Source organism: Schistocerca americana, chromosome 2, assembly GCF_021461395.2.
Source record: "Schistocerca americana isolate TAMUIC-IGC-003095 chromosome 2, iqSchAmer2.1, whole genome shotgun sequence".
NCBI lineage: Eukaryota > Metazoa > Arthropoda > Insecta > Orthoptera > Acrididae > Schistocerca > Schistocerca americana.
This window is the reverse complement of record NC_060120.1, coordinates 131,762,906-131,776,163: the sequence shown is the minus strand read 5'-3', so window position 1 is coordinate 131,776,163 and position 13,258 is coordinate 131,762,906. Positions and strand designations below refer to the sequence as shown.

The 13,258-nt window shown below is 40.1% G+C and overlaps 1 protein-coding gene across 8 annotated transcripts in view; it reads left to right on the top strand.

Annotated features, from left to right (window-relative positions):
- The window catches only part of LOC124596644 (choline-phosphate cytidylyltransferase A-like), a 133,343-nt gene that overhangs the window by 84,758 nt on the left and 35,327 nt on the right, over positions 1-13,258 (top strand). For 6 of the 8 annotated variants that reach the window (XM_047135872.1, XM_047135874.1, XM_047135873.1 and 3 more), the window contains one exon: positions 11,627-11,836. In XM_047135872.1, coding sequence (XP_046991828.1) covers positions 11,627-11,836 — 210 coding nt within the window. The remainder of the gene's footprint in view (positions 1-11,626; positions 11,837-13,258) is intronic. The other 2 variants (XM_047135876.1, XM_047135875.1) reach the window with 1 other exon arrangement.

The following is a 13,258-nucleotide window of genomic DNA, read 5'->3' as shown; positions in this document are numbered from 1 at the left end:
ATATTGCAGAAATTTCCATTTAGTAATTCACGTGTCTACTTCATCATTTTTGTGCATTTTACTTGTTCTTCTTTGGGGCAGATACTCGAGTCCTGCCTTATGGACTGATGATCTAAGCAATTTGGTCCCATAAGATCTTACTACAAATTTACTTGAGTCCTGCTCCACTCAGCATTGTGTCCCTCCTTCCATTGACTTCACTTTTACATGTCAACATTTGCTTGCACCCTCTCCTCCCTCTGTTGTTGGCATATCACGTCTTTCTTGTCCTTACTATCCATAAAATTAAGGTTGTTAACAGTAAGTTGTTGTGGATTCGCATGAAGGTGTTTTCCACAGATGCCTGTCATGTTTATTCAAATGCTTGTAATGTTTATTTTTCTTTTTCGCGTTGCTAGGTAATAAAGCACAATGCTTTGAATTGAAACGTGGCTGTACTTAGTTACATGACAAATTAAATCGTGCTATGGCTGGGTTAGCCCATCACCTTGTCAAGTAACAACAACAACAAATTGCTAATAAGATAACAGTATGTGTGATGTTCAGCTCTATACGCTTCATAGTGTTTCTCTGCCAACATTTTTCCTATAAATTGCAGATTCAATGACAAGTTTTTCTATAAAGGCAGCTAACTTGGAATAAATTAATTTCTGATTTCTTTTATTGCTGTAATATAAAATGCAGTCAATATTATTTTTGCTGATTTGTGAGTATATTTTCTTTAGTCAATATTACATTCTACTGAGGGAATCTAATCAACATGTAGACATTTCCTTTTCTTCAAACCATTATCAAGGAAACTAAGAAGAAGAAGTTGTTGTTGAGAAACAAATAGCAATAGTTGCACGGTGTCTTGAAGTTTTTCTTCTTAATTTCATTCAATTTTGAAAATGAATGAACACTATATGCTGTTGCTGGGGAATGGTCAGTGACTTGAAATTTTGTTCGAAATATGTACTTGGCCCATTACTGTAAAAGATGCAACACACCTGGTTGCAATGGTATTAAATTGATGAGAAGATGTGCTTCCAATTCTGGCTAGCATATTGGTTTAAATATAACTTTCCAGATGATTTATGTAGGGAGTTGACACAGTTTTACAAATATTTGATGAAAGTTCTACTCAATGTGTCATTTTATAGTTGTCAAGGAATTGGCTATATTTTCATCTGTTTCAGTTGGTTATGTACTAAAGAAATGTGCTTTTTGTAAGTGGCCACAAAATCCTTAACAATTTTGTAATAGAAAGTTTATTGCACAGTTTCAGTACTTGGTATAGCTTTAAAAATTATGGAATGGAGCCGTAATAAGAAGTAGTAATACTCTATCCTTTAAGTATCATTAAATATGTTTTGTGGTAAATACAGTTGTTAATCAGCTCAGGAGTTTTTGAGGCTGTACAAGTTTTGTTCTTTAGGAAAACACCACCTTGTCTGCTCCCAGGACTAAATGTCCAAGTAAAATTATATTTTGCATTTAGATAGCTCAGTTTCGTGAACAGTTCTGGATACTCCCATATCCAATAAAATACTTACACCTTTTTGGAGACAGAATATAGGGAAGAATACATAAAGTGTATACTATGTACAGGTTTGAGGTTTATCCTCACATTTTCCCTCAATGTACTGGACCATCTTAATACCTCTCATTTGAACAAGATGATACTACTAATTCATAATTTTTAGTCCAACACACAGATTTTCCTAAGATCCTTAGAACTGGAGCCTACCCATACAGTTTTGAGTAGAACCCAACAAGAACAGCCTATACATAAAACAATAAGCACATATTTATCCCTTTACAAAACCTATCCCAGCAAAATAGTCCAGAAAAAAGAAAGAAAATGTTTTAATTAAAGGTGCAAACTGTGGTAGTATTAGAAGATACTGGTCATGACAGAGGAATTACTTCCCTCACTTAATTATTGTGTGTCCTACTAATCATCTTTCTTAGTATTCTCTTCATTGTGGAAAACACTGGAATAATTAGATCAGGTAATGGCCTAGTTTGGTTAATACTGGAGAAAAATATTTAGTATCACATTGTAAGAACCTAATGATAACTAAAAATGTGCTTTCTTAAACTAGTTGCAGTAAAAGACCCTTTCATATTACCTAAACCTAGAACCTGTACAGAGCTTACAAAAATATAAATATAGAAACTGGTCAAAGCATGATCTACAATTGGAAGCACATTCATAACACTCCCTGCAGCTTTGCTTTCTCCAGTATATGTTTTGATGTGCTCTATTGGCCCAAAGAGTGTTTTGTTTTTTCAACTGAGACACTTCTTCTTGTTCCTATTTCCTCTTCATTTTGTGTGTTCCCCATTACTCTTCTTGTTTCTCTGTGAGGCCCATCAATATTTACTTTTCCTTGCATTACAAAACTATTTTTTCTTAACTTCAATACCTGGTTGGGTATAGTCTCTCCCCCTGAATCCAAACAATTGTTTCTCCACATCTCTTTCTCACAAGTCTCATGAAGGATATCTAGTTGTTCCACATAATGTAAAATTGAACTACCTCTTGACCATTTCTTCCCAATCATTTTTTCACATTAGATGGCTGTCATTAGTTCAGCCAAGAATTTGACCCTTGTAAAGTGCCTTCAAAATAATTTCAGAACTCGGTCAATGTAGGTATGTTGGTCATGGATCCAGTAGTTTGTAGGTTATTTCATGCTGTCATTCTTCAGACCAGTTATTTCTCAGAATCTTCGCATTTCAGAATTTCTTTTGTATTAGGGAGTCCCATTGTTTGTCTTCTTATTTTAGATACCACATTACATGTACATCTACATCCATACTCAGCAAGCCACCTGATGGTGTGTGGCAGAAAGTACCTTGAGTACCTCTATCGGTCCTCCTTTCTATTCCAGTCCCGTATTGTTTGTGGAAAGAAAGATTGTGGGTATGCCTCTGTGTGAGCTCTGATCTCTCTGATTTTATCCTCATGCTCTCTTCACGAGATATACGTAGGGGGGAGCAGTATACTGCTTGACTCCTCAGTGAACGTATGTTCTTGGAACTTCAACAAAAGCCCATGCTGAGCTACTGAGCGTTTCTCTTGCAGAGTCCTCCATTGGAGTTTATGTATTATCTCCGTAACGCTTTCACGATTACTAAATGATCCTGTAATGAAGCGCACTGCTCTCCGTTGGATCTTCTCTATCTCTTCTATCAACCCTATGTGGTACAGATCCCACACCAGTGAGCAGTATTCAAGTAGTGGGTGAACAAGTGTACTGTAACCTACTTCCTTTGTTTTCGGACTGCATTTCCTTAGGATTCTTCCAATGAATCTGTCTGGCATATGCTTTTCCGACGATTAATTTTATATGGTCATTCCATTTTTAAATCACTCCTAATGCCTACTCCCAGATAATTTATGGAATTAACTGCTTCCAGTTGCTGACCTGCTATATTGTAGCTAACTGATAATCTTTCTTTCTATGTATTTGCTGCACATTAAACTTGTCTACATTGAGATTGCATTGCCATTTCCTGCACCATGTGTCAATTCATTGCAGATCCTCCTGCATTTCAGTACAGTTTTCCATTGTTACAACCCCTTGATGTACTACAGCATCATCTGCAAAAAGCCTCAGTGAACTTCCGATGTTATCTACAAGGTCATTTATATATATTGTGAATAGCAACGGTCCTACGACACTCCCCTGCGGCTCACCTGAAATCACTCTTACTGCGGAAGACATCTCTCTATTGAGAATGACATGCTGCATTCTGTTAGCTAGCAACTCTTCAATCCAATCACACAATTGGGCTTTTAGTCCATATGCTCTTACTTTGTTCATTAAATGACTATGGGGAACTGTATTAAATGCCTTGTGGAAGTCAAGAAACATGACATCCACCTGGGAACCCGTATCTATGGCCCTCTTGAGTCTCATGGATGAATAGCGTGAGCTGGGTTTCACACAATCGTCTTTTTCAAAACCCATGTTGATTCCTACAGAGTAGATTTCTAGTCTCCAGAAAAGTCATTATACTCGAACATAATATGTGTTCCAAAATTACAAATTTGACTGCCTTTGTATGATTCCACATTGATGGGAAAGCGTCTTCCAATTTCTGCTAGAAAACTATAGGCTATATTCCTCTTCAGACTTGAAACATATATATATATCTCTTTCCTGATGAGGCAACAGTGTATATGCGTATATATATATATATATATATACGAGGGCCGTTCAGAAAGTAACCTCCAGTTGATTCAAAAAAATACACGAAGTTAAATAAAAATATTTTAATATATACATCTTACAACTACATCTTTGCACTATTTTTCTACATAGTCTCCATAGCGATTGAGGCACTTATCGTATCTCTTCACAAGCTTTGAAATTCCTTCTGCATAAAAATCACCCGCTTGTGCCTGGAGCCAGCCTGTGACCGCATCTTTGAGCTCTTCGTCGTCATCAAACCGCTGTGACCCGAGCCATTTCTTCAAATGCATGAAGAGGTGATAATCACTTGGCGCCAGGTCTGGGCTGTAAGGTGGATGGTTGATAACGTCCCACTTGAAGGACTCTGCGAGCAGAGTGAGGACGGGCGTTATCGTGCAAAAAAACGATACCGGAAGTCAGCATACCACGGCGTTTGTTCTGTATAGCCCGTCGTAACTTTTTTATTGTTTCACAGTACATGTCTTGATTAATGGTCGTACCACGTTCCATGAATTCAACCAACAACACCCCTTTGGCATCCCAAAACACCGTTGCCATCAGTTTTCTGGCAGAAAAATCTTGCGAGGCTTTTCTTGGTTTGGTAGGCGAATTTGAATGTGCCCACATCTTTGATTGTTCTTTTGTCTCAGGGTTCACGTACTTAATCCAGGTTTCGTCACCGGTCACGATTCTGTTTAACAATGGTTCTCCTTCGTCCTCATAACGTGACAGAAAGTCTAATGCAGAGGCCATTCTTTGAGTTTTGTGGTGGTCGGTAAGAATTTTGGGCACCCATCGTGCACAGAACTTACGGTAACCCAATTTTGCTGTCACTATCTCGTACAAGAGAGTCTTAGAAATCTGTGGAAAACCAGTAGACAACTCCGACATTGAGAAACGTCGATTTTCACGAACTTTTGCATCAACTGTCTGAATGAGTTCGTCAGTCACTAATGATGGTCTACCACTCCTCTCTTCATCATGAACGTTTTCTCGTCCACTTTTAAATAAACGTACCCATTCACGGACAACTCCTTCACTCATAACTCTTGGTCCGTACACGGCACAAAGCTCACGATGAATAGCTGCTGCAGAATATCCTTTGGCTGTAAAAAACCTTATGACAGCACGCACTTCACATTTGGCGGGGTTTTCTATTGCAGCACACACCCGCTGGCACGCCGATAGACACACAAACAAACACAAATGTACACACAAAATTCTAGCTTTCGCAACCAACGGTTGCTTCGTCAGGAAAGAGGGAAGGAGAGCGAAAGACGAAAGGATGTGGGTTTGAAAGGAGAGGGTAAGGAGTCATTCCAATCCCGGGAGAGGCCAGACATACGAACAATTAAAGGGAACAGCCATGGGTACCAGGATGGCCCCCTCGTACGCCAACCTATTCATGGGTCGCTTAGAGAAAGCCTTCTTGGTTACCCAGGCCTGCCAACCCAAAGTTTGGTACAGTTTTATTGATGACATCGTCATGATCTGGACTCACAGTGAAGAAGAACTCCAGAATTTCCTCTCCAACCTCAACTCCTTTGGTTCCATCAGATTCACCTGGTCCTACTCCAAATCCCATGCCACTTTCCTTGACATTGACCTCCACCTGTCCAATGGCCAGCTTCACACGTCCGTCCACATCAAACCCACCAACAAGCAACAGTACCTCCATTATGACAGCTGCCACCCATTCCACATCAAACGGTCCCTTCCCTACAGCCTAGGTCTTCGTGGCAAACGAATCTGCTCCGGTCCGGAATCCCTGAACCATTACACCAACAACCTGACAACAGCTTTCGCATCCCGCAACTACCCTCCCGACCTGGTACAGAAGCAAATAACCAGAGCCACTTCCTCATCCTCTCAAACCCAGAAACTCCCACAGAAGAACCACAAAAGTGCCCCACTTGTGACAGGATACTTCCCGGGACTGGATCAGACTCTGAATGTGGCTCTCCAGCAGGGATGCGACTTCCTCAAATCCTGCCCTGAAATGAGATCCATCCTTCATGAAATCCTCCCCACTCCACCAAGAGTGTCTTTCCGCCGTCCACCTAACCTTCGTAACCTCTTAGTTCATCCCTATGAAATCCCCAAACCTACTTCCCTACCCTCTGGCTCCTACCCTTGTAACCGCCCCCGGTGTAAAACCTGTCCCATGCACCCTCCCACCACCACCTACTCCAGTCCTGTAACCCGGAAGGTGTACACGATCAAAGGCAGAGCCACGTGTGAAAGCACCCACGTGATTTACCAACTGACCTGCCTACACTGTGACGCATTCTATGTGGGAATGACCAGCAACAAACTGTCCATTCGCATGAATGGACACAGGCACACAGTGTTTGTTGGTAATGAGGATCACCCTGTGGCTAAACATGCCTTGGTGCACGGCCAGCACATCTTGGCACAGTGTTACACCGTCCGGGTTATCTGGATACTTCCCACTAACACCAACCTATCCGAACTCCAGAGATGGGAACTTGCTCTTCAATATATCCTCTCTTCCCGTTATCCACCAGGCCTCAATCTCCGCTAATTTCAAGTTGCCGCCATCTTTGCCTCTGCACTTCCGCCTCGACTGACATCTCTGCCCAAACTCTTTGTCTTTAAATATGTCTGCTTGTGTCTGTATATGTGTGGATGGATGTGTGTGTGTGTGTGTGTGTGTGTGTGTGTGTGTGTGTGTGTGTGTGTGCGCGAGTGCATACCCATCCTTTTTTCCCCCTAAGGTAAGTCTTTCCACTCCCGGGATTGGAATGACTCCTTACCCTCTCCCTTAAAACCCACTTCCTTTCGTCTTTCCCTCTCCTTCCCTCTTTCCTGATGAGGCAACAGTTTGTTGCGAAAGCTTGAATTTTGTGTGTATGTATGTGTCTGTTCGTGTTTCTGTCGACCTGCCAGCGCTTTCGTATGGTAAGTCACATCATCTTTGTTTATATATATATTCATTCATTCATTCATTTCATTGTTGCCCTTATAGACAGTGTTTGAACTCGAAAATCACATGATGACACAATTTTCACTTCTTTCCTTTCTTCCTCTTCTCTTCCCAAAATCTCTTCATTCTTTGGCTGTGCTCCTGTTTCCTTTGCTCTGTCCATAATGTTCCTTTCTTCTTTCTCTCCTTTACAATAAATTTTGCACTCCTAACTTTGTTTCTGAAGTATTTCCTGTCTCCTATCATTTGCTTGTTGATCCCTATCTGCCTTAAGTCTTCGTCTATTTCATGATACCAATTTGTTTTCTTGCTTGAGCTGTTTACTACATCAAAAATTTTCTTTGTAGGTCAGTTGTTGTCCATTCTCTGTATGTGCCCATAGAAAGTTAATCTGCGTTTTCTGATCGCGTCTGTTAGTCTGTCAGTGTGCTGGTACAGCTCTTTGGTAGGTCGCTTCATCCATATGCCATCTCTGTGAATTGGTCCAAATATTTTTCTGAGAATTTTGCGTTCTATTTTTTCTGTGTCTATGATGCCTGATGCTCCAATTGTGGTGGTTTCTGACGCGTACAATGCTTCTGGTAATACAACTGTTTTGTAGTGCCTAAGTTTGGCCTGCCTCGATATGCTTTTCTTATTATAATGTGACCATGTGAGTTTGTATGCCTTCTGGAGTTTCTTCGTTCGTTCCATGTTAGCCGCCTTGTTTGATCCTCCCATTTGTATGTACTCCCCTAAATACTTAAATTTTTCGACTCTTTCTACGGATCCATATACCGTATGCATGGTGTGTACATTGTTGGTCTGTCGTTCCATATATTGTGTCTTCTCGTAAGATACCTGCAGACCTGTTTTGGCAGCTATTTCATGCAAGCATTCCAGTGCTTCCTTTGCCTCCTGTGTATTATTGCTGAGTATGGCTATATCATCTGCAAATGCCAGACATTTTATGATTGTTTTGGTTTCACGTGTTCTTCCCAGCTGTATTCCTTTAACTTGTCTTATATAAGTGTTGCCGACTGCAGCACTTTATTCTGCCTGTTTACATATCTCTGTATTTGAATATACATACCTTTACTAGTTTCTTTGGTGCTTCAGTGTAGATGCATTACAATACCAGAACATAATGATTTTATTCAGTTATTTTCATTACAGAACATGAACCAAAATTTAAGATAACAAGACTGCAGCTTTTCATATAATTACTTGTACTGTTCTATCCCATTTTCCTCTTTTTGTTTATTTATAATTTTCACATTTTACTTAACAAATATTTCCCACACACACACACACACACACACACACACACACACACACACACACACATATATATATATATATGTAAAAAGAAAGATGATGAAACTTACCAAACAAAAGCGCTGGCAGGTCGACAGACACACAAACAAACACAAACATACACACAAAATTCTAGCTTTCGCAACCAATGGTTGCCTCGTCAGGAAAGAGGGAAGGAGAAGGAAAGACAAAAGGATATGGGTTTTAAGGGAGAGGGTAAGGAGTCATTCCAATCCCGGGAGCGGAAAGACTTACCTTAGGGGGAAAAAAGGACAGGTATACACTCGCACACACACACACATATCCATCCACACATACACAGACACAAGCAGACATTTTGTATATATATATATATATAACAACATTTCACGTTAACATCTTGCTGAAAATCAGTTTAATATTACAATTGCCAGACTATACAATTTTCTCTATGTGACAGATTGTCACCCAAGATCCAAATCGACACAGTTAGATATCTTTGCACAAAGAAGCAACCAGATGCACATTGTCATTTGCAGTGCTATTCCAGGGGCCGGGCTAATCAATGGCATGTTACTAACATGGAGTAAGTGGCCCTACATTACAGCAGGTGGTGATGCTTTAAGTCACATACCGCTCCCCTGACATACAGCATTCATGGATTACTTTGTTTCTGCCCAGAATTTACGTGTTCAGAAATCTTCCCCCTTATTTCGTCAGCTACGAGGGTTTGAAAAGTTCTCGGAATCACCACAAGAGGTCAGCACTTGCGCAACAAGTTGTTCACATGATATTCATTGGGCTGTTGCCTGTAAACACATGCCACGTCAGTGCTCTTGGAAGAGAGCTGTGGTGGTGTCGTGACTCTGTTGTTGTTCCCGCATAGTGATTTGTGAAGATGGAAAAAAAAAAAAATCGAGATTCGATCAGTGATTAAGTACTTCATAAAGAAATGTATGAAAGGAAAGGACATTCATGCCGATTCCCAGAATACACTGGGAGACTCTGCTTCTTTGTATTCAACTGTTGCCAAGTGGACAAATTAATTTAAATTTGGCCAGGAGAGCTTTGTGGTTGATACAGGGAGTTGTAGGGCTCTTGAATTTTCCTTCCTTCTCTTTTTCAATAGTTCTCCTGAGATCAGCTTAAAAGTACTTAGGAGCGTTGTGTCAGAGAGCATATTTAAAATATTTGAGGTATTGATAATTGTTTTGAGTAGGTGTTGTAGCACTGGAATTCTATTAGGAATCAACTTTCTACACTTTTTCTTTCATAAGTTTTGCCTAAAGGCTTGAACACGCATAACAACGTAGTCCCACAATTTGGTGATCAGAGTCATGTTCAAAAATCCACCACTGATTGGTACAGCAGGGTATGTGGTTTTCTGACAAGCATAAGCATGTTCAAAAACTGTCAAAATTGGAAATAACAGTAAGAGGCTTCACACAGTAAGTTGCAAGCCAGTGAATCCAAAAAATGAAGCAAAGTCTATCTTAAAAAGAATCTGATTAATCCTAGTTATGTCCAAATCGACACTCCAGACCCTTAGGAAGTGATTAAACAATTCCATCTACAGATTGCTGCACAGTTGTGGAATATATTCGTCACTACCTGGTGAGAATACAATAAACAGCATTATTATTTTAAGGTGACAATGGAATGATTTTATTTTCAAATACCGGCTGAAGAAGTGATAAGTTATTAATATTTTACTTATTATGTTTCGCTTCACGTGCCTTATGTGGGAAATATTTGTTAAGTAAAATGTGAAAATTATAAATAAACAAAAAGAGGAAAATGGGATAGAACAGTACAAGTAATTATATGAAAAGCTGCAGTCTTGTTATCTTAAATTTTGGTTCATGTTCTGTAATGAAAATAACTGAATAAAATCATTATGTTCTGGTATTGTAATGCATCTACACTGAAGCACCAAAGAAACTAGTATAGGTATGTATATTCAAATACAGAGATATGTAAACAGGCAGAATAAAGTGCTGCAGTCGGCAACACTTATATAAGACAACAAGTGTGTGGTGCAGTTGATAGATCGGTTACTGCTACTACAATGGCAGGGTATCAATATTTAAGTGAGTTTGAACGTCATGTTATAGTTGGCACATGAATGATGGGACAGAGCATCTCTGAGGTAGCAATGCATTGCGGATTTTCATGTATGACCATTTCTTAGTGTACCATGAATATCAGGAATTCGACAAAACCTCAAATCTCCAATTTTGCTGTGGCTGGAAAAAGATTTTGCAAGAATGGGACTGACAACGACTGAACAAAATTGTTCAAGGTGGCAGAAGTGCAACCCTTGCACAAATTGCTGCAGATTTCAATGCTGGGCCATCAACAAGTGTCAGCATGCAAACCATTCAGTGAAACATCATCGGTGTGGGTTTTTGGAGCTGAAGGCCCCCTTCTGTACTCTTGATTACTGCACGACACCAAGCTTTACGCTTCGCCTGTGCCCATTAATACTGACATTGGACTGTTGATGAGAGGAAGCATGTTGTCTGGTCGGACGAGTCTCATTTCAAATTGTATCAAGCGGATGGATGCGTATGGGTGGGGAGACAACCTCACGAGTCCATGGATCCTATATGTGAGCAGGGGACTGTTCAAGCTGGCGGAGGTTCTGTAATGGTGTGCGGCGTGTGGAGTTAGAGTGGTACAGGACTGCTGATACATATAGATGTAACTCTGACAGGTGACATATACGTAAGCATCCTGTCTGATCACCTGCATCCTTTCATGTGTATTGTGCATTGCAACGGACTTGGGCAATTCCAGCAGGACATTGTGACACCCCACATGTCCACAATTGCGACAGAGTGGCTCCAGGAACATTCTTCTGAGTTTAAACATTTCCACTGGCCACCAGACTCCCCAGACGCAAACATTATTGAGCATATCTGGGATGTCTTGCAAGGTGCTGTTCAGAAGAGATCTCCACCCCCTCACACTCTTACGGATTAATGGACACCCCTGTTGGATTGATGGTTTCAGTTCCCTCAGCACCACTTCAGACACTAATTGAGTCAATTCCACATCATGTTATGGCACTTCTGCATGGTTGCGGGAGCTCTACACGGTATTAGGCAGATGAACCAATTTCTTTGGCTCTTCACTGTAATTCATTCAGAGTTATACCTCAAAATATGTACAATTAGTTATGTGCATCCATTAATTATTTTTTTTACTCTTCCAGGAGAAAAAGTTCCGCTTGCAGAACAAAATGGTTGAACTAAAAGATAAAGGAAAGCGTGTAATGGAGAATATTGGAGAGAAGAAGGTAGATATGTTACAGAAGTGGGAAGAAAAATCACGTGAATTCATTGATACGTTCCTCCTGCTGTTTGGGCGGGATGGCCCCTTGGTAAGAAGAATGAAACGCACTGTACACCGAATTCGAAATGAGGTCTGTTAAATAAGTTACATTTATTCAGCATTGTTTTGGTGTGCAACTGTACCAATGCTGGGTATGTCGGCTTAAAGCACCTCGAGTTTTGTCAGCATTTTCTCTTGTAAGGCAATGTACTGTTTCCATTTGTACAACTGTGTTTGTGTTGTGTATGTGTGATTGGACTATGTCGCATGTGTAGTGATGTATGTTTATGTGGGTCGTATTTTGACTTGCAGTTATAATGTAGAGCTGTTGGAAAAGATATATTCACGTACACTTGGATGCACTGTCCAGATAATGTATTATAGAACATCTCAGAAATGTAAATGTTAAAAGTGAAATAGTGTGCCTTTGTCATTTATTTCACCACTGTTTAGGTAGACTGATATAAAACCTAACTTCTGGCTAGCTGCCATAGGTACTTAGTTTGAATTCTTCATATAAAGCAGTAGTAAACTTTTCTTCTCATCAGTACTGTAAGTCTTACCATCTACACAAATTGCTGACATTGTAGGATGCTGAAGTTTGTGGACCAGTTGTTGTATTCTTATTGAGCTGTTTTGGAGTTGTGTAAGCTTGTGGTCTAGTAGCAATATCACACAGAATAAGTGAAACATTGGAAGTTTAAGCCCATTTTTTCCTGGATTTCAAGGATGCTCTTCTATTCCATCAGTCTGATTGAAGAGCAAAGATGATTTATATCACTTTCTGACCTGCTAACAATAGCAAAACATTTCAAAAAAACATTTCGCAAAAAATCTTGCAACTGTCTGTCCTACTCAGATCGCTTTCAGCTCGAGTGTTACCCTCAGTGCTGTGGACAACAGCCGTGAAGTCACTGTGTGATGGGACTGACAATCTACACAGTTGATTATATGACATATCACATCTTGCACAGTGATCTGCAAGGGTGTACTGAAAAGTAACGCCTTCAGTTTCTTTTAATGTGGAAACTCCTAAAGCGTTTTGAATAAAACGAACTTCATTAATATTCTACATCTTTGTTCTTCATGTCTACATATTTATTACTCAACATCATCTCCCAGGTGACAAACATATTTCTCCCAATGAGGAACCAATTTGTTGATACTGTCACTGTACAATGTTTTTGACATTCATGACAGAGCCACAGCCTCACCTCTGCTTGCACCGCTTCATCACTATTAAAGTGAAGTCCTTGAAGCTGTTCTTTTAAGTTTTGGAAGCAGATGAAAATCACATGGTGCAGTGTCAGGAATGTATGGAGGATGATCGATGACAGTGATCCCAAGACATGAGACTTTACAGATGTTGCAACACTCGTGTGTGGTCCGACATTGTCATGCTGAAGGAGAATGTGCTCTATCTGTAGACGGTTGGAAACTTGGTTACAGCTCACTGTTTCTCATGTACTGAAATAATTACATTACACACCAGCATGTTACAAGCTACAGTTCA